A 21,888-nucleotide genomic window follows, 5' to 3' on the forward strand; every position below is an offset into this window, starting at 1 on the left:
AGTCCCAAACAGAATCAACGCCAAAAGCCGTAAATTTCCTCCGTCGGTTTCAGGCGGGTTTTCAGGGAAAAGCTGTTGAAAGAAAAGCGAAAGGAAATGCAAAAAGCGAAAAGGGAACAGCGAAAAAAGCTACAAAAGCAGCGACAGCAGCAAGATTTAATGATGCAGCATGATTTGAGCATAAAAAGAAGCGAAATAGAATAGAATGAAATGGAATAGAAGAGGGCGGAGCGGTGGCCGGGGCGGGGGCGTGGCAGGAGGCATTATAGCTTGACAGACATTGGCAACTGCTGGGCAAGCTTTGATAAAATGCAGCACTCACATCCACAATCACTTACATCCTCCCTTACTATATATGCACGGACATATATATTCTAACACTTTAGTTGCGCATAAAATGTTAAAGGAGTTTTCATGTGTGCCACATCGGGGGAATATGAGGAAGCTGAGTTTGCTGGGCGAACAATATTTGCACATATATGTACTGGAATTTAAATGCATGCCTGCGCCGAAGGGGTGAATAAACCCTTATGAATACAGAAAAGCGATAGGGGGAACCTAGCAAGTCTGAGAACTATTTCGAGTATGGGCATTTCCAGGAATAAGTCAGCCAATACTCAATCTAAAAACTGAGAAACAACTTTCGTTGTTGATTACAATGTTACAAAAAAAATATATTTCACTGTGGCAAACACCCGCAAAATAGAAGCATCACTAACTATTTATCTGAGCAACACTATGTTGAGTTTTCTTTCATTGGTAATGGCTTTTATGGAACTTTTTAGGATGAGAAAACCAATACTTTAGCTGTAAATTTGATTAACGATTTATGTGTTTACGCTTCTTTATTTTATAAATATTTTTAGGAAATTTTCTTGCCAGAGCGAAAAATGTGCTGTATCTATCTAAAAATATATTCTAATTACAAATATGTACTTTATATTCTTATTCCGATCAAGATAGTTTTCTTCACTTTTAAAATTTTTTCAAACATAAATTTTTATAATTAATCCCTTAATTTTACTTATTAGCAAAAAATATTACTTTAAATCAGCGTTTTTTTGCTGACCAAAAGTCTTTATTAGACCGTTTTCTTAAGCCCCTTTCAACCAAAATATGTCTGCAGATGTATGTGATTGCAAATTTCTAAGCTTAACAAAAAGCGAAGCATAAACTAAAACAAAACATAGCTCAAACAAAACTGTCTAAATATTTAATTATGTTTCTCCCATAACGCTTGCGGCTAATTTGATGTTTTAACCGTTTGCTTGTTATTTAGTTTTGTTGTTGTCTCCAACTTGCCCTGGGTCAATATGCTAAAATATTCAACAGTGAACCCCAACATCAACAAAAACTTGGAGGCGAAGCCGCTTGTCGAGCCAGGTTTACATCATACTCGGCGTGAGTGACATGACAAACTGGGGTTCTAATGGGATGACATAATCGCTTCGCAAAGAGTCAGACCAAAAAGTTTGCGAAAAATAATTGAGTATACGAAGGTTCTATCAAAACTGCCAAAGCTTCCCAATTTTAAACTCAAATTTCGTATGCACTTTAATCGCACTCGCTATGGATTATAAAACATTCGTTCATACTTTAAGTGCTCTTATGAAAACTTAAAAATTATTTCATCAGCCTGGTTCAAAGGCTGGAATCATTTGGTACGATACCCAAATTATGAACTCTTATCAGCAATTGGGTCTGCGTTTTGACAACAATGACAATCCGTTTCCTTCTGAAGGGTTGGACAATGAAATAAATAAAGCTCTGTCGAAATAATTACCTTTCTAAAAAAAACAAAAGAAAATTTGCTTTTTTCGTTTATTTGTTTCTTAATTTATTTACTTTATTTATGTATGCGCCTTTCAGTGCAGTTCGCAGCATTACATATATGTCATTTATTGTCACGTTACAAATAGAATGCTCAAACTAAATACTTAAAACGGATTCTATGGTGGTATAATACCCTGTTTAAGAAAGATATAAAAATGTTGTGATCATAAAAATTTGTAAAGCGATTTGAGCACACCGTTGGTTGTAAGTAGTACTTTGGATATTTAAAGGCAATCTTATTTCGCTACGGAATGGATTGAGTACAGAAAATATTGTGTATGAAGAGGTATAGGAATTAACAGAATATTTTAGAAAATTAAATTACACAAAGTGTAATTTTGTTGACCTGTGTAATTATTTAATTCTAAAGATTAGATTGCAGCGCTGTAGATAGAGAAAAAAGTTGTTAAAGCTCTCGCAGTTCCGAAATTGTCTCAGTAGATAACCAAAATATAAACAAATCAATAAGCGCAAAAACACAACACCTTAGATTCATAATCTCGCAACCACAGCGAATGTCCAACGAGAGCGTCAGATAATTGCTCTATGTGAGAGTTCACAACAGCAACAGTCAGAACAAACAGGTCCAAATGCGTCTAACCTGTTGAGAACGCCCATAGATACTACGTACTTTTTGCAGTACACATATATTGGTGTATTTGATTACGGCGGATATAAATTGCGGTGCCGGACTGTTGTGAAACTCAGTTTTCAGCACATGAACGAAGTGGAAAGTGTCTTAAGCAGTCATGGCTCTCCTTGAAATTTGTATAGCCCTCCTTGGCATCGGCCTGCTGATCTACAAGTGGAGCACGGCCACTTTCAAAACCTTCGAGGAGCGAAACCTGCACTTCGAGAAGCCGTACCCCTTCGTCGGTAACATGGGTGATTCGGCCATGCAGAAGGCCTCCTTCCAAAAGGTTCTCTCCGAGTTCTACGATCGCACTCGTCAGCAGTAAGTGGTTTGTGGTTATGTCAAAAGCTGAATATTGTAGGGAGAAATGATATGCCATTGCAGCAAACTAGTGGGCCTCTTCAATCTGCGTACTCCCATGATCCAGCTAAACGATCCCGAGCTCATCAAGAAGATCTGCGTCAAGGACTTCGACCACTTTCCCAACCACCAGCTCTTCTTCAGCCCCAACGAGCGTCTGATCAACGACATGCTCAGCGTGATGCGGGACCAACGCTGGAAGCACATGAGGAACACCCTGACCCCCGTTTTCACGGCGTCCAAGATGCGCAACATGTTTACCCTGATGAACGAGAGCTTCGCGGAGTGCCTCCAGCACCTGGACACCCCCACGGGATCATCTGGCGGCGGAAAGGGCTTCGAGGTGGACATGAAGGTGTTGTGCAACAAGCTCTCCAACGACGTTATCGCCACCACCGCGTTTGGGCTTAAGGTGAACTCGTTTGACCACCCGGAGAATGAGTTCTACCAGATCGGGCAGTCCCTGGTTTTCTCCCGCGGACTTCAGTTCTTCAAGTTCATGCTGGCCTCGCTAGTGCCCAGGCTCTTTAATGTGAGTGCATTCCCGAACTTTGCATATCGAAACCAATTATAATCGGCGCTTACATTCCTCAGATCTTTGGAGCGACCATCTTTGACTCCAGCAAAATGGAGTACTTTGTTCGTCTGGTGGTGGATGCCATCAAGTACCGAGAACAGCATAATATCACGCGTCCCGACATGATCCAGCTGCTGATGGAGGCCAAGAACGAGTCGGAGGACAAGTGGACCGACGACGAGATAGTGGCCCAGTGCTTCATTTTCTTCTTCGCCGCCTTCGAAAATAACTCCAATCTGATCTGCACCACCACCTACGAACTGCTGCACAATCCCGACATCCAGGAGCGATTATATGAGGAGGTGAAGGAGAACGAAGAGGCTCTGAATGGCACATCCCTCACCTACGACGCCGTGCAGAAGATGACCTACATGGACATGGTCATTTCCGAGTCCTTGCGTAAGTGGACTCTGGCCGCCGCCACCGATCGGCTGTGTTCCAAGGACTACACCCTCACAGACGAAGACGGCACCAAGCTCTTCGAGTTCAAGGTGGGAGACCGCGTGAATATTCCAATCTCTGGGCTGCACTGGGACGATCGTTACTTCCCGGAACCCAGAAAGTTTGATCCAGAGAGGTTTAGCGATGAGCGAAAGACCGAGTTGGTGCCATACACCTATTTGCCTTTCGGTGTGGGACCTCGAAACTGTATAGGTGAGTTGAACCTTCTAAAACAGGGTTTTAAGGGGTATCTTGGGATACCTCTTTGCACAATTTGAGCTGGGTACGACCATTAAAAACAAACTGTATTTTAATTATATTTACTACATCCACTTTCTCAGGAAATCGCTATGCTTTGATGCAGGTCAAGGGCATGCTGTACAACCTGCTGCTGCATTACAAGATCGAGGCTTCCCCGAGGACCGACAAGGATCTGTGGGAATCGGCACGCGGCTTTAACTTTACCCCCCGGTCCGGATTCTGGATGAACTTGGTGCCGCGTAAATAACCAGATGAGGAAATATATTTAACTTGTATTACGCTAATATAAACACTTTGGTATTGTTCAGCTTTGACCAGTTAACCACTGTAAGAGTTAAGTTTGTGATGAGATAACTTTATGTTATTAAAATTTGATTACAGTCTAAAAGCATATTGCGAAAACTGAAGGTCCAACACCAAGAACCGAAAGCTTTAATCAGTAGAAACAAAAATAATACCAAACGAAAAATTATTATTGTTTTTGATTAAAATAAGATAAGTTGTCGTTGTTTGGGCTCATAACAGCAACAGTATGGATAATCGTATCAGTCGATGAACATAAATAGATGTACTTGTCGTTTGCTAGACTCTGTATGCATTAAATAGACTGCCTGGTAACCCATAGTTATTCAGCACGGCTAAGATATCTGAATTCAAGGTGGGTGATAGTCAACATACCTATTTGTGAAAAACATTGGGATGACCACTTCTGGTCTAAGCCCAGAAAGTTATATCCGGAAACATTAGCCGCGGGGCGAAAGAGCGAGATGGTGCCATACACATTATCACTTGAGCTGATTAAATTGACTTCAAGCTTAAACAAAAATTAAAATTAGTTACAATTTGGTGTAAAAATGTGAGTTCATTTGAGCTTTACTGGGGCTTGCCCGGTTCACGTACCCCTTTTAATCTTTATACATTTTATTTGTGTTTCCCCGGGTAATATATTTGCTCTGGTGCGAGTTAAGGGGATGCTATACAACATGCTGTTGCATTAAAAATTTGAGGCTTTAGCAAAGTATTATAGACCTGTGAAAGTTGGTACGCAGCTTTAACTTGATACCCAATCAGGAAATACTCTTCAGCATGTTTAGAACAATATACCTTCGAGGAATCCACAAAGGATCTGTGGGTATCGGCAAGCGACTTCCATTTGGCCCCAAATACGGATTCTTAAAACGCACAAAACGCAGAATTTAAACCAAAATAAAAAAATAAAAACACAGGTCAGATGTTTAAGAATAAAATACACAGACATATATTTTACTTTTGATTATGTTTCCATACACACTTGTTGATATAGCATAGCTTAGACATATGTTTTCGATCAGCTCTCGCTGATCGCTTGAAAAAACTTTCTTCACTCCAAGTATTCTGGACACATTCCTTTTATATAACAATTTCCCTTTCACGCTGCGGAGAAAGCACGCAAATTACATAAAACGTTTGGTTTGCGAACAAAAGAATCTTCAATTTGATTTGCTTAACAAAATGTCGACGAAAGGAAACCGCAAATATTGTAAATGTTAATGGTTTTGTGTCTCAAAGCTTCGTTTTGTTTGTGGCAGTGGAGTTTATTCCGCGTTCTGCTCTTGCCATTTTAAATCATTGCACATTTGGCTAATATACTTTCACTCTTTTGAAGATTCTTTTGTTGGCCATCGACTGGATTTCGTTGGAGATTATTGTTCGTTGATTGCGTTGTTTGTGGTCTCTACTTTTCGTTTGTTTCTGTTCTGCCTACGTCTAGCACTAGAATACCTTATTAGTTATGGAAATGGCCCTGTCGGGGCATGTGTATATGAATATGCAAATATGATATAGTTTTAGCTTTGTACAACGATTTCCCTCATCTCTGATCTCATATGTGTCTTCTTAAACAGTATAATATACATGTGGATATGTTATTTACAGCCCCGGCTGCCATCCTACCCGAATGTAATGGATAGTGGACAAGAATTAATGGTTTTGCCAGCATGGCAACCGTGTTGAAAAAGACTTTTCACTTTTCACTTTTCAAGCTCACTTAGACGCTGTACAGTCGGCCGTTGCTGGTGTGCTGGGACGTGGAGTGGCGGTGCTTGCCCAGCCCGAAGAAGTTCCAGACCCGCCTCAGGCAGCCGGGCTTCTTCTCCGGCAGCATCAGACTCTGCTCCTCCAGGATCGTGTCCAGGATGTAGTAGCTGCTCAGGTTGAAGGGCGGCGGCGGCAGCATGGGGGGTGGTCAGGAGATGGTGCAGTTCTTGCTCTCGTGCATGACCGCCGGGGACGCCACTCCGCCGCCAGTGGCCATGCCCATGGCCAGCGTGGAGTCCTGGGCCAGCTTCTTCTTGCGCTCGTAGGCGAGGGCGTCGTTGGGCACGTAGGCCACCCGCACGCCGCCGTAGTGCTTGCGCGCGGGCAGCCGGTACACGTAGTCGTCCATGTCGCTGGAGGAGCTGGAGGAGCAGGTGGAGCAGATGCTGGCCACGTCGCAGTTGTCCAGGTTGTTCAGCAGGTTGAGCGCTCCGCCGTTGTTCACCTGCGTCTGGGCGTTGTGCAGGCGCAGGTTCGTCTGGTTGATCTGCATCTCGGAGGAGCTGCGCGACTGGTTGCGCCGCCGCCGCCGCCGCCGGGCATTCGAGTTGTCCGTATAGCTCTTGGAGCGCGACATCGTGTCCTGGACGCTGTGGAAGCGCACCTCCTTCATCGGCCGGTTGTCCAGCTGCTCGTCGTCCTCGGCCGGGTGCTGATGCTGCTGCTGCTGCTGGTGCTCCTGGCTGCGCTTGCCGGCGAAGAGCTGCTCGTAGCCGTCGTGGGGCAGCTCACGCACCGGCTCGTTGTCCAGCTCCAGCTCAAGCTCCAGCTCGTGGGCCAGCTCCTGGGTGCTCTGCGTGAGGTCCGAGTTGCTCGGCGAGTTCAGGTTGATCTTGTCGATGCTCTGGTAGCTGTGCGAGTCGTCCGCCTTCGAGAGCAGCATGTCCGGCATCGAGGTGGTCAGCGTCTGGGCGTCCCCGAAAATGGACTTGTCGCCGGCGCAGATGTTGTCCAGGCTGATGCCCAGCTCGGTGAGGTCGATGGGCGGCGGATGGGCGGGGCGTGGCATGCCGGGCACCCCTCCTCCGAGCAGTAGATCCGCCACGCCGACAGCCTCCATGCGCTGCCGCTCCTGCCGCTCCAGCAGATCACCGGCACTGCCCGTGGCCTTGCAATGGCCATGGTGGCCCTTTCGTCCCACCTCCCGATCCCGATCCCGCTCCCGGTCCCGCTCGCGATCTCGTTCACCCGCCCGCCGCGGCGACCTGGCTATTTGGCTGGAGGTGGAGGCGCGGTGCGTGGGCCGCAGCTGGGGACCCGAACTCGTGTCCGACGGCGTGGGCGGCTCGCCCTTGCTGCAGGCGATGGAGCAGTAGATGGTGCCCCGCCGGGGCAGGAAGGGCCGGCCCAGCAGCGAGCAGCGGCAGGTGCAGCAGCTGAAGCACTGGTCCGTCGCGTGCCAGTGCTGCCCGTCGTGGCTCATCTGGCCCTGGTCCACGCCGATCACCTCGCCGCAGTAGTCGCAGTACTCGGCGAACATCGTGTCGAAGCAGGCCAGGCAGTAGGGCTTGCCCTCGCGCATGATGTACCGCTGCCCGCCCAGCTGGTGCTCGCACTCCTGGCAGGCGAAGTGCTTCATGTGCCACGTCCGACCCTCCGCCTCCGTGCACTCGTCCGAGAAGATTATCTGCCGGGGGAGGATAAGAAGCGGGAAGTTCGGCATTAGGCAGGAATTCTAAGGCGATCACAATGAGGGCCCATTTGGCCAAATAATTTTATAAAGAGCCTTTAATTTGACTTGTAATTTCCACACAAAATAATGTTCGTTAAGCTAAAATTTAAACGAGCAAAGCTATGAAATTCAAGAAAAAAAAAAACTTAAAACAAAATTTCTTGATTACAGGAAAATTTCCTTGGACTTAGCATGGCCTTAAAAATGTGCCCTCGATATATGTATAATTAGGAAATAATAACCATAAAAATTAATTCTTTTTTTAGATCAAGTTTTTCCTCAATTTATATAGTAGGCTCATTCTTAGGGTCATGTTTAGTGTATTTTTTCCAAATGAAGTAATTTTTGTTTAAAATCAAGGAATTTCATTCGTTGTACATATTATAAGACAAAACTATTTGTAGTCATCAATTTAGCATAAGTCATTTAATTTTTTGATGTCGAATTACTTAATACTCTAGAATCTACTTGCAGTTTGTCCATTGTTAAAAACAAATTAGATCAGTATCTCCTGTAAAACTTTACAAATTCTTACAATTGTCATTGTTGCAATGCCATTTATAGATCACATAACAAAAGCCCTAACTTCTAGTAAGTTTCCATCTCATCTACTAAATTTCATTTATACAAAATTAAAAAACCTGAATTGAATTTAAATTCTATCTAAAGTCTATCTTTCTCCATTACTTACCTCATCGCAGGCAGAGCAGCGTGGTTTTTGTGTTTCGGCGTGGTGCCGACCGCAGTAGAGATTGCCGTCCCGCTGGAAGTAGATGAGGTCCACCAGCAGCTCCTTGCAGACGCTGCACACGAAGCAGCCCGGATGCCAGCACAATTGGGCGCCCAGCCGCTGGGCGAAGACCACGATGTCACCGCCGGACAAAGGCTCCTCGCACTGAAAGGAGACACCAGAAACAGGGAGATGGTGAGTTGGGTGAATCGTACAAATAGCTGAAATATGCTCAAGTTCGTCGAGCGATAAAAATCTGCAGCGTCTGGCTGCTGCTGGGGCAAAAATATTTAAGCGACTATAAATGCTAAATAACGGTAATAAAACGCTTAAGCTCAACGCCCCACAACTCCCCGGGAAAAGAGCCGCCAGCAGGCAAAGTCCTTGCTCCTTGCCCAAGAACTCGCTGTCCTGCTCTGCGGTTTTCCCTCGCCCTCGGATTTTCCAAAGCGGAAATCATGCAAAAATAGCTGCCGGCCATGTGTCCGTGTCAGTCCGGTGAGTTTGGGTCCACCCCAAAGTGCTCCTCGGTGGCTGTGGATAAGGAAGCGCTTTAAGTGGCACTGGCTGCTGGGAATTTCCCGGAAAACTGGCAAACTGAGAAATGCGAAAAGGAATGGCCGCTTTTAATGACTGCCATGCGAAACGAGTCTCGTTAACTTTAAACGCGCTCGCTCGCATAATGAACTTATTTCAGTCCAAAAGGGTTCACCGCCAAAGGCCAACGCCTGGTGACTTTTGTATGCCCCTAAACGAAGGTTCTAATTAAGTTCGCTTAGCGGTCAGACTCCCAAAAGGAAAATGGAAACTATAAGTTCGTATAACTCAAATTTTGTCAGCTATTTTAAAATAAAATATTTCAGCTGCAGGAACCAACACTTAAAATGACATTAAGTATTTAGAAGAAATATTTTGAGTTTGGTAAAACTGGTTCTACCTTACCTGGCAGCTGATTACATATTTGGTTTAGGAATTTTATTAAACACAAAAACATTTTAGATCTCCTTAAAAATGTTATATTAAAATTAAATAAATAAAGTTTACTAAACTGCATAATAAGAGATGCATGTTTTATAAACAACATTTTTATATTATATTATAATTCTAACACTTATTGATTGTGCAATTCACTTTCGCCTATTCAAATTGGCCAAACTTTTAATGTATGTTAAGAACTCTGTTTTGACAATTACACTCCTCCTGTCTGCACTTTTAAATTTTCCAGCATAAAGTAATCAGCCCGTCTGCCCTGAAATATGCACAGTAGTAGTACAGAAAGCGACACATGCAGTTCCTGCGAGCCAGACCCCAAACCGAAGCTCCCTGCCAATTTGCACCCTCATTTCAGGCAGTTGGCGGCACTGCTCGACTGCGTCTTAGTTCTCGGTTTTGGCGGTTTCTGGCGCAGGCAAATTACCCGGCGCCACCACAGAGCAACCGCATAAGATTCGATGCCATTGCCAGTCAGCCAGCATCCAGGAGCTCCTTAACTTTCCAGGCTATTAAACCTCGGCGTGGGATGCGTCCCGTCCACCTCCACCGAGTCCCGCAATCAGCATTTACTTTTGCAAGCCATTAAGCATTGACAGGCGAACGCTTTGGGCTTTGGGCTTTGGGCCCCGACTGTACGGGGTTGATAATATCCCGAGGCGTAAGTAGATTCCCTCTATGCGTCGTTAATTGTTTGGCAACTTCAAAAATTTATCGCCTCGGGCCACGAAAATCATAAAAACCTCGGAGCTGCGCACTTTAATTAAGCAGTTCCCCTGCTCTTCACCCCGGCTAATGACGCATTGAAGTCGGAATGGACTTGTCCTTGCACTTTGGCGTGGCTAACCCCAGGAACTCGGCAAAAAACTTTTCCCGCAGGAAGCGCTTTAAGTAGTTTCTGTGGTGGGGACAAAATGCGAAAGTTTCCAGCATTGATGGGGATGGGGCAACCAATTTCGGTCCTAAGCCCGCCCACGCCCTAGCCATCGATTAGTTTGTCCGGAAAATCTGTGCACTTAAAACGACATTTTTCATCGGGCTGCCAGCCCGGCTAAATGTCATGTAAATAACAGCAATCGCTGCTCATTTATCTTATCAATCCAATTAATCCCAGTTGGCTGTTGGCTGTTGGCTGGCTCTTGTTTGCAGGCACTCTGCGCCAGACAATTATGCTATTGACAAATTGTTGCCGGCGGTGCCATCCCAGCACCTAGCTGAACCGAACCGAACTGAACTAACTGAGCCCGGATGACCCCACACCCATTGGGGGTTTGGAAGTGTCCTCGCTAACCCATTTCGTGTCCGGACTAATCCAACTCGGAGCGACAAACTCCGCTCGCAGACGAACAAACCCATCCCCCCCTCCGAAACCCCCCAAACGGCAACACAAATTATTAATGATGCTCGTTATCATGCCCTTTTCAGTACATAAACTTTTCGCTTAACAGCCACTGCGCTTCACCTTTCTTTTGCTGGTTTTTCCTTTTTGTTTCCCACTAGCTCGCTACCTGGCTGCACTGAAAAGAACATCAGTACTGTGGTTTTAATACTGTTGAATTGCATAGCCGCAAAAATTTATTAAATGTAAGGATTACTTGTTATTTTTGTAATGAAAACCAATAGTCAAAATATCGAAAAAGTATATATATTTAAGTGTACAAAACGGAGTGCTACAAATTTTTTCTCAGTCTCTGGCAATACATATATATCTTGCCGTAAAGTGCCAAGTCTGAGATGGCTTTTCTTGTAATTATTTCATTGTTGCCAGGACGACCTTTAGTGTCACATCCTTGTCAAAACTTCAGCTTCCGCTCGTTGCTGTTCGTGTGGAAAATCTGTCAAGAGGTGTGCCCGCCTTCCGCTCCTCGATTCCATTATTTTTTGGCAAAATCATTGCCAGTTGGCTGTGACACACGTTTGCGGCCCATGTTGCTACTCATTTACGGCTGACTGACTGCGGCAGCTTCCTCCCCTTCGGGATTCAGGATCATTGAACGTTTTCATAAATTTTCCCTCATAATTTCGCCATGCTTTCCACGCCATTCGATTGGATGGCTCAGGGTTGAGGCCTTTGTTCTCATTTTAACGTCCGTTTAGCAAGTCAGTTATGGTCTGTGAATTTTAAGCACTTTTTGGGTCTCAGACAGGGCATAGGGCTGGCTTTATATATTCAATTCCTTTTTAAAGTTTATCAGATTTCAAATGGAAGCGAAGCAGAAAGTTTGCCAAAATACAAAACGCCTAGACAGTTCACGGAACCCAAAATGAAGGCTTTTCTTTTTAACTTCTTATTATTGATTTCAACCCTTTACTGATAAAAATGGAATAGTAAAAATAGATAACTGACTATTCAATTTAAAATTGAATATTAAATAATAGAATTAAATAAGAAATTATAATATTAAATACAATGCAAATTAAATTCCATGATTCAGTATTAAAATTTTAAATAAATGTCGAAAATATTAGATATCAAATAGTTAAATATGGTCTAAATTTAAATTAAGTTTTCAGATATTTAAATCAAGTCCGAAAATAGTCGAATGACAAATTGTTTTTAATATTTTCATATTCATAGCAAAATAGCTAAAAACGCAATGGATGAAAATCAAAGGGAAAATAAAGAAATAGAATACATAAATATTTGTATTCAATTTTCAGGAATTGCTGCTCTTAAATAACTTTCATTTCATCTTATTCTTTAGTTTATTGATATAAACACTAAATAAATAATTCCAATCACGAATTTATTTAATAATTTATGTAATACCGATTGCAGACCTTTATTTTTTTAAACTTAAATTAAGCTTGAGAAAGAAAGAAACACAAATGAATTCGGGCTAAGCAAAGTTTGGGGAATTTCTTTGCCAAGTTCACACTGATTATTCGGGACTCTAATGAATACCGTCATCCGGAAAGTGTTTGCTCGAGCTGGGCCACAGTCGTAATAAGCACAAGTAAACTGCCAAATATAATCAGACTCACGCACACGACTCCGGGCAAGTTCCTATCCGGAGCGCCGTATCCACATTCGTCGGCGCACGTAGCAGACGGACTTGAATTCGGAGACGAGTCCAGACCAGACCAGGCCAGTCCAGACCAGACCAACCGCCTCCGACCAGAGGAGATCCGACCGCGTCCCAGACACGCAACATGCGGCATAAAGTTTTTAATAAGTTTTACGAGTGGCGAGTGTGAGCACAATAAATCGAGCTGCCAACTATCTACCGGAAAAGTGCACGTCGGCATCGGCATCGGCATCGGCATGCCTGCCCAAGAGTCCTCCGACTGTCAGCTAATAACAATGCAAATTTCCCAGACCAGACTGTGAAAGGATGCAGTGCACGGGGGTGCCACCTCTGCCACTATTTCATGCCACTGCCATTGTGCTTTAATGCCGTTTCACTGCGTCTTTGGCCGGCACTCCATTCACTTTTGGCGCGAGGAAAACGGTGGAGGGGCATGCTGCGACTCCTTAGCCTTTATGTTGTCAGTGGCAAGTCACTGCAATTGTTTTTGCAACACCGTTCTTCACTTCCAGCTCCCCTCCGCGCGCTGAAAGTGTACTTAATGAAATCTTTTTGTCATCTTTTACTTCAAGACGTTTGAAAGTTGCCAGCAACTGTCTCCCCTGCCCGTCGAGTTCATTGTTTTCCCGGCCATTGTCAATTTTTTCCCATTGCCCGGGCCAAGAAGGAATCTCTGGCGCAAAACTTTGCCCGGCCAGGCGCAAATGAAATCGAAACGACGCTTCATCTTCATACTTTCCGTGCATAATAAAATGCAAATTTCTGCAACAATTAGGTGTGCGGGAGGGAGGGGGGTGCCAAGCAGAAGAAAAAGCTGAAAAAGTTGTTTTCAAATTCAAACTTACCCCCTTGCAGGGTCGCTCGTCGGACAGCAGGCGGACCGCCCCTCGACCCAGGGCCTCCCGCTTCCTTTGGGCCGAGAAGATGCGCAGCTCCTTGCGCTCCTCGTCGCTCAGCGAGTGGCAGTAGCGCACCTGCAATGGACACGAAGGCGAAAACGGAAAGTTAGCTTCTGGGTTCCTGAATTTTAATTAAGGCAACTCAAAAGGCAGTCGCAAGTTTTTTAATCTCGCCGGGCCTTTTGAGGGACGCTCTTTATACTCTGTTTTCAATGCCCGCACCGGGGTAATTATAAATTTTGTCACAACGAGATGCTTTATATCTCATTCAATGAGCAGTTTTCGGCAGGAAAAACATTCAAAGTAAATATTTTGTGTCCAGGTATACAAACATGCATACTTTTCAACATAAACAATTCAAATATAAAATATGGCTTCTTTTTGTTTTGCTTAGCTATAAATATGGAGACTTTAAGAGCTTAGAATATGTTAGTTAAATAACGTAAAAAAATTGCATACCAAGCCCATGTGCAATTAATTACAAACTTGTATACCGGAAAAATACAGCTAAATTCCCAATAAAATTTGTAAGTATTTTTTTTGTTTTGTGTTTAACTCGTGACTATGAAGAAAAACATTTTATTAATTACTTAATAATCCAGTAACTCTGTACCAAATTATTTTGAGTACTGTTATAAACGTGGAACCTTCTTGGGCTCTATCGGTCGATGGTGACACTGCGATTTCGGGCTGCGAGGTAGCAGAATCAAAAACTATTTGTGTAAAAATAGAATACTTTTTGGGATCCGTAGTTTCGAGCGTGGGGCTTGATTTCTGTAGCTCAATTTTCCTTTTGCAAAGCGCTTCACTTGGCTCCGGCTCTTCATGTACAGCTTTGGCAGGACGGTCTTCCCCAGAGCCAAAACCTCTTATGAGTTCAGTACATCGGTTGCCTATATTCTTCATGCTTTGAATGAGCTTGCGGCGGAGTTCAGGTATCAGATACCATTGTCGATTCTAAAATAATATTTATTTAAATCTTAAAAGAACATAAAAGATTCCACAAAAGACTATTCCAACCATATTCCTGCGAAATTTCTATGGAGTTCGCTTAGAATTTAATTGGAAGAGATTTTTGTAGCTAACTAGTCCGACTATTTGATACCCAGCATCCAATGCCTTGCGGAATGCGTAAAGTTGTGTTGCCACATTGTAAAAAAAAACACGTTACTTTACAATATTCTCAAGATAAAAGTAAAGGCAGGCGGACAAGGCAATCTCGAAATCGTTGCTGGTAATTTTGATTATGTACTTACGCTTCTTATTGTGCTGGAAACGAATCCGTGAAGTGAATTAATATTCATACTATCTTTTTCCAGTTCTTTTTCAAACTGTTCTGCGATTTGGAAAACTTTAAGTATTTTTTCGGAAATGTGTGAACAAATTGCAAATTGCAATTTTAACAGATACATCTTTTAGATTTGTCATTTGGGCTTGTACTTTCATTAGTGCTTCTAGTGATACTTTCAGACCATAGCTCGTAGAGTCGAGTACCATGCTCCACAAGATGCTCGTCTCCTTATCTGTCAATGTTTCATCATTTATGTTTTCAATGAAAACGCCAAATGATGAATTACTCGAAACGCACCACTCATGCACCGTGCCAAAATAGTCATTGTAGGCTTTACCAATTCCGGACCTTAATGCCTTTATTTCATTTAATTCGTTCTTAGCCGTTCTCTTGTAATATCGCAGAGATCTTTCTACTGATATCATATTTTCCTGTAGCGGGACATATTTCACCCTGTTATCCTTACATTTCACGATAACATTGGTTAAATTGCCGAGGGCTTTCTCCATAATATCGTATTGAAGCTGATCATCATGCCAAACTGCACAATCAGCATGGAAAAACAAACTGCACCATAAAATAAAAAGCACTGAGGTTGTTTTTGTCTTCATGATGGACATCAATTTCACTACTTTGCTACTATGTATAACTAGAAGTACTTTATGCTGAAGGCAGGCAAGCAACGACTGAATGAAATTCCAGATGCTCAGTGCGATTTTATACTTTCGACCAGTGGACGCCACAATTACATTTGCATGCTGAAATCAATATTAGTCATATCAGCTCCGACCTCTATATTGTGAGGACGGGCAGAGTTTTTTGCTACTGACCGCTTCTTAAAATTTTCAATGTTGATAACAAAGATTGCCTGTTCTGCTAGATAAATCGGAAAGTAATGACTTAAGGGAACACCAAAAATGCAAATTTTCTTTGAAAAAAATATTAGAAATGTGGCAGAACTTTTGTTGTATGTTAGTAATAAAGAATATATTTAACATCTAAGCATGTTTTGAAAAATAAAATGATAAAATAAAAGTCTTTTTTACAAACTTTGTAAATAAATAGTTGATTAAGCAAAATTAAAGCCCAATGAGTATACTACATTTAAAAAAAAAATTGAATAAATATCAATAATTTAAAAATTAAAAAGAATAACACTTTCTTGTCAAATTTTGTTATTGAACAAAACTGCCTGAGATTTTGTGGAGAACACAAAGTCTTAATCGAATCGAGCTTTGCGAGAAATCTTGCAGGGAACACAAACTTGGCCGCAATAAATGTTATTACTTTTGTAGAACTGGGAATATTTGTCTTATCTCCAATGGTTTTAAAGTCAGCTCTTATCAAATTTCTCAAAAATGTCAAATTTCCAAATTTTTCGGATTTTGTTGGAAACAAAATTTCATAGAAATCTTGCGCGATATTTAAATTTAGTCTAAATTTTTTTAACTAGAATTTCTGATCACCAAACTTTTAAAGATCACCTTAGGAAAAATTGGCAAATGTTCCATAATGCAGAATTATTGGAATCGAGCTCTCCAGACTCAGAAAAGCAAAACTGTTTTTTTTCACAAGCTCTCCAATAAATGCTAGGTTGTTTATTTTGTTAACAAGGTAGGGCGGGCAATAAAGGGCATTAAAACCAAGCTCTAAAAAAAACAGTATGCATAAACAAAACTTAAAATTAACATCTGGCTAGGCTAGCACACATTCTCTTGAAAATTTGTTAGCTAGAATTGATTAAAGTTCCTCCCCCAATCCGACGAAGTCCAAGCCGAGAACTTCCCAGTGTTAAACGGTATCAAATCGGATCTTGATAAAGGCAACTCAAATTGCTACGAGAATCATTACAATTTCATGGCAATATCGCATTAGTTTTAAGTGCAACTTTATATAAAGTAAAAATCAACATATGTTAGTCTAGCTCTTGTTTTGGCCGGTTGTGCCTTATCTGAGCACTTGGCGCAATTCAAATTGTTCGTTTTTTCAGGGAGATTAAATATTTAATTCATTAAACCAAAAGCAACCACACTCCAAATCAACAAGTTTTAAAAATAAATTTTACTTTTTGAATACATTTATTGTACACCAATATGTTCCACATTAAATGGCGATATCATGTTCTTTTTGTTCACCCTTATGAACGTACATACTTGACTTTACTATGCTGTCTTGTTCTTGGAAAATGGGATCTTATAATGTTTTTTTTGTTGGAAAATATGTAGGCTTTCGACCGGTGCACTAAATTTTTCACGCAAGAATTCCCAGGAAGTTCGATTCCATTATCTTTGCAAATTTGCAAACAAATTAAAATGTTAAAAAATTTGTTGATAATTAAAATATTTCCAAGAACTAAGACTCATAAAAAAAATTGGGACCAAGATGCAGTGCCCCGCACGATTTCCGAGAAGTTTGATTTAATAATGTGTACAAAATCCAAAAATTCCTAAAAAATTTATAGCAAGCTAAACTTTAAAAGTTTTGTGATAAGAGAGCATTTCAGTTCCAAGACTGCAAAACTAATTAAATGAATGAAATTAAATTCCCCGCAATATTTCTAAGAAAGTTTATTTTAATTAAATGTTATACAGTTCTGCCCGAAATGTATTTTTGGTAAAAGCTGGGCGAGAGAGCATAAATTGCCCGGGACATCTGAAATGTTGATCAGTTGTAGCTTGTCTGCCTTTCTTCACCAATAGTTCTTCCAGTTCTGCACACTGCAAATTATTTTCATCATGAAGATAAATACAATCTCGGTTCTCGTGATTCTGTGGTGCAGTTCATTTACAGTTTGTCTTGCAGATGAAACTTACGTTAACATTGAGTTAACGCTTCGCACTATAAGCAATGTTGTCGTGAAATACAAGGAGGAATTGGATTTGAAAATTCAATTTGTCCCGCTACAGGAAACTATTAGATCAATAGAAATAGCTATGCGCAGCTACAAGGGTACGGCTAAGTCCAAGCTAAGAGAAATGAAGGCAATAAGTTCCGATGCTCGTCAAACCTACTCAAAATGTGTGGGCCCGGTGTTCGAATGGTGCCATTCGAGTAAACCAACATTTGGCGTTTATATAGACTTTATTAATAGACCACTACTGTCTCAAAACGAAATATGCATCTTAATAGGAATGGTAACTGAGTCCATGAATAATGGCTTGAAACTAGCAGACAACTCACTAAAGTTATTGTCAGAAGTACAAAGCAAAATGGTAAGACTCCAAGACGTGTTGGATGAGTTAACGGACGATATCGAAGAAGATTTCGGTCCGGAAGGATATTACGGAAAGGAAAAGGTGTCTTTGCGGGAAAACTCTTTGGAAAAACGTATTGTTATTTCGACAATTTTTGCTGCTGTCATTCGAATCGTAAGAACCCCGTTCGGACGAGCCATTTTCCTTGATGTGTTCATTTATCATGGACTATGGGAAGTGGTTGAAAGCAACAAGACAACCTATGAAAAAGAAATACAAGTTATTGAAAAGTTTTTTGAAACTTTGCAAGCAAAAGTGACAAAGGCAATGGAAATAACAAATCAGGTCGTTACAGACTTGGAGAAGGAATCATATAACTTAAACAGACTTCATGGGACCATGTCCGGCGCAAAAATAGTAAGTAATATAGTTGAGTGACTCGGTAATAGGTAGACATTATACTGTTTTTTATTTATAAAATGATAGAGTTTTCTCCCCGATGAAGTGATTATATTTTTCACAGCATCGACACGAAAATTAAATTACCAATGTCCGTCTGCTTGTCCTAAATAAAAATTTGCTAATTTTTGCAAGACCTAGATTTGTAATTGGTAAAGCCCTTTTTATTACACAAATATTATTTGTCTCAATACTAAAAATGCTTTAAGTCTGAGTATTTTTAAATAAAATTTCTATCGCCAAAGTGTTCCAGGTCTGTATATTATGTAGGCACATGAACCGAGCGTCTCAAAGACGGAGTGATCGGCTAACCAAAGTGCTACAGAAATCTTTTACTACCGAAATTCCACACACATTGGCTGTGAATCTGGGTGGAAGATGTTTTGCAACACACCTATTAAAATATTGATCTTTTAATAATTTAATTCATTTTTTTCAGAGTGCTCAAATGTTAAATTCATCTTATCTCCGGGGGAACCTTGTTCATAACTTTGTGAATCTCAGAAATCAATGTGATGAATACGTCAAATGGCACGGGTATGGCTCCCAAGAATACAGCCATAGGTCTAGACGTCAGGCAACGGATTCATGTGAAACGCTTCGAGAACAAGTAATGAAATCAATACCCGCGGCACATTCTTCAAACACCACGCGTGAAACTTTGGAAAAACAGGCCCATTCCTTTTTGCAACAAATAAATTGTGACTCTCCAATTTTGCCCGATTTCCCGAAAGAGCAGTTGGAGTACATTTTTTAGTTTACTGTACGTGATTTCTTATAAATAACCTGTTATATTCAAAATAAAAATGCCATTTAATTTAAAAATAAATCTTAAAAACAGAAACCGTTTACACAGGTACCGTTCAAAAAGATATGCTATCTGACTTGATGTCATAATTTGCTGCGAAGGGCGTTTAAGCCCCTCCCATTCGGGTAAATTAAATAGCATTTTAATACATTTTCATCATTTTTGATGCTTGCCATGATGACTTATATACTATCTGCAACAGGAAAACAACTTTTGGGAATGTTTCATGCTGATAGCTTCAAAACTGAGAGACAAGTTTGCGTAGAAACGAACAAACGGACAGACGGACGGACAGACGAACGGACAGACGGACATGGCTAGATCGACTCTCCTTGTGATGCTGATACATAATATATATACTTTGCAAGCTTTTGACTGAAATTATAATACCCTCTGCAAGGGTATAAAAACAATTTTTTGGCCGGTTGTGCCTTATCTGAGCACTTGGCGCAATTCAAATTGTTCGTTTTTTCAGGGAGATTAAATATTTAATTCATTAAACCAAAAGCAACCACACTCCAAATCAACAAGTTTTAAAAATAAATTTTACTTTTTGAATACATTTATTGTACACCAATATGTTCCACATTAAATGGCGATATCATGTTCTTTTTATTCACCCTTATGAACGTACATACTTGACTTTACTATGCTGTCTTGTTCTTGGAAAATGGGATCTTATAATGTTTTTTTTGTTGGAAAATATGTAGGCTTTCGACCGTGCACTAAATTTTTCACGCAAGAATTCCCAGGAAGTTCGATTCCATTATCTTTGCAAATTTGCAAACAAATTAAAATGTTAAAAAATTTGTTGATAATTAAAATATTTCCAAGAACTAAGACTCATAAAAAAAATTGGGACCAAGATGCAGTGCCCCGCACGATTTCCGAGAAGTTTGATTTAATAATGTGTACAAAATCCAAAAATTCCTAAAAAATTTATAGCAAGCTAAACTTTAAAAGTTTTGTGATAAGAGAGCATTTCAGTTCCAAGACTGCAAAACTAATTAAATGAATGAAATTAAATTCCCCGCAATATTTCTAAGAAAGTTTATTTTGATTAAATGTTATACAGTTCTGCCCGAAATGTATTTTTGGTAAAAGCTGGGCGAGAGAGCATAAATTGCCCGGGACATCTGAAATGTTGATCCGTTGTAGCTTGTCTGCCTTTCTTCACCAATAGTTCTTCCAGTTCTGCACACTGCAAATTATTTTCATCATGAAGATAAATACAATCTCGGTTCTCGTGATTCTGTGGTGCAGTTCATTTACAGTTTGTCTTGCAGATGAAACTTACGTTAACATTGAGTTAACGCTTCGCACTATAAGCAATGTTGTCGTGAAATACAAGGAGGAATTGGATTTGAAAATTCAATTTGTCCCGCTACAGGAAACTATTAGATCAATAGAAATAGCTATGCGCAGCTACAAGGGTACGGCTAAGTCCAAGCTAAGAGAAATGAAGGCAATAAGTTCCGATGCTCGTCAAACCTACTCAAAATGTGTGGGCCCGGTGTTCGAATGGTGCCATTCGAGTAAACCAACATTTGGCGTTTATATAGACTTTATTAATAGACCACTACTGTCTCAAAACGAAATATGCATCTTAATAGGAATGGTAACTGAGTCCATGAATAATGGCTTGAAACTAGCAGACAACTCACTAAAGTTATTGTCAGAAGTACAAAGCAAAATGGTAAGACTCCAAGACGTGTTGGATGAGTTAACGGACGATATCGAAGAAGATTTCGGTCCGGAAGGATATTACGGAAAGGAAAAGGTGTCTTTGCGGGAAAACTCTTTGGAAAAACGTATTGTTATTTCGACAATTTTTGCTGCTGTCATTCGAATCGTAAGAACCCCGTTCGGACGAGCCATTTTCCTTGATGTGTTCATTTATCACGGACTATGGGAAGTGGTTGAAAGCAACAAGACAACCTATGAAAAAGAAATACAAGTTATTGAAAAGTTTTTTGAAACTTTGCAAGCAAAAGTGACAAAGGCAATGGAAATAACAAATCAGGTCGTTACAGACTTGGAGAAGGAATCATATAACTTAAACAGACTTCATGGGACCATGTCCGGCGCAAAAATAGTAAGTAATATAGTTGAGTGACTCGGTAATAGGTAGACATTATACTGTTTTTTATTTATAAAATGATAGAGTTTTCTCCCCGATGAAGTGATTATATTTTTCACAGCATCGACACGAAAATTAAATTACCAATGTCCGTCTGCTTGTCCTAAATAAAAATTTGCTAATTTTTGCAAGACCTAGATTGTAATTGGTAAAGCCCTTTTTATTACACAAATATTATTTGTCTCAATACTAAAAATGCTTTAAGTCTGAGTATTTTTAAATAAAATTTCTATCGCCAAAGTGTTCCAGGTCTGTATATTATGTAGGCACATGAACCGAGCGTCTCAAAGACGGAGTGATCGGCTAACCAAAGTGCTACAGAAATCTTTTACTACCGAAATTCCACACACATTGGCTGTGAATCTGGGTGGAAGATGTTTTGCAACACACCTATTAAAATATTGATCTTTTAATAATTTAATTCATTTTTTTCAGAGTGCTCAAATGTTAAATTCATCTTATCTCCGGGGGAACCTTGTTCATAACTTTGTGAA

At 40.9% G+C, this 21,888-nt stretch overlaps 2 protein-coding genes across 2 annotated transcripts in view; one reads left to right on the forward strand and one right to left on the reverse strand.

Moving 5' to 3' along the window:
* Nucleotides 1-2,526: 2,526 nt before the first annotated feature.
* On the forward strand, nt 2,527-4,578 carry LOC128255915 (cytochrome P450 9b2). Its single transcript, XM_052985830.1, has 4 exons — nt 2,527-2,788; nt 2,852-3,359; nt 3,422-4,058; nt 4,187-4,578. The coding sequence occupies exons 1-4, from the start codon at nt 2,583-2,585 to the stop codon at nt 4,351-4,353; spliced, it is 1,518 nt and encodes a 505-aa protein (XP_052841790.1). The 5' UTR covers nt 2,527-2,582; the 3' UTR covers nt 4,354-4,578.
* A 762-nt stretch (nt 4,579-5,340) lies between these two features.
* LOC128255911 (protein espinas) overlaps nt 5,341-21,888 on the reverse strand; it is a 40,344-nt gene continuing 23,796 nt past the window's right edge. The window contains exons 4-6 of the mRNA XM_052985827.1: nt 13,449-13,577; nt 8,546-8,749; nt 5,341-7,809 (exon numbers count right to left, since the gene is read on the reverse strand). Of these exons, the coding sequence (XP_052841787.1) occupies nt 6,331-7,809; nt 8,546-8,749; nt 13,449-13,577 (1,812 nt within the window). The 3' untranslated portion in view covers nt 5,341-6,330. The remainder of the gene's footprint in view (nt 7,810-8,545; nt 8,750-13,448; nt 13,578-21,888) is intronic.

Source organism: Drosophila gunungcola, assembly GCF_025200985.1.
Source record: "Drosophila gunungcola strain Sukarami chromosome 2R unlocalized genomic scaffold, Dgunungcola_SK_2 000012F, whole genome shotgun sequence".
Lineage (NCBI taxonomy): Eukaryota > Metazoa > Arthropoda > Insecta > Diptera > Drosophilidae > Drosophila > Drosophila gunungcola.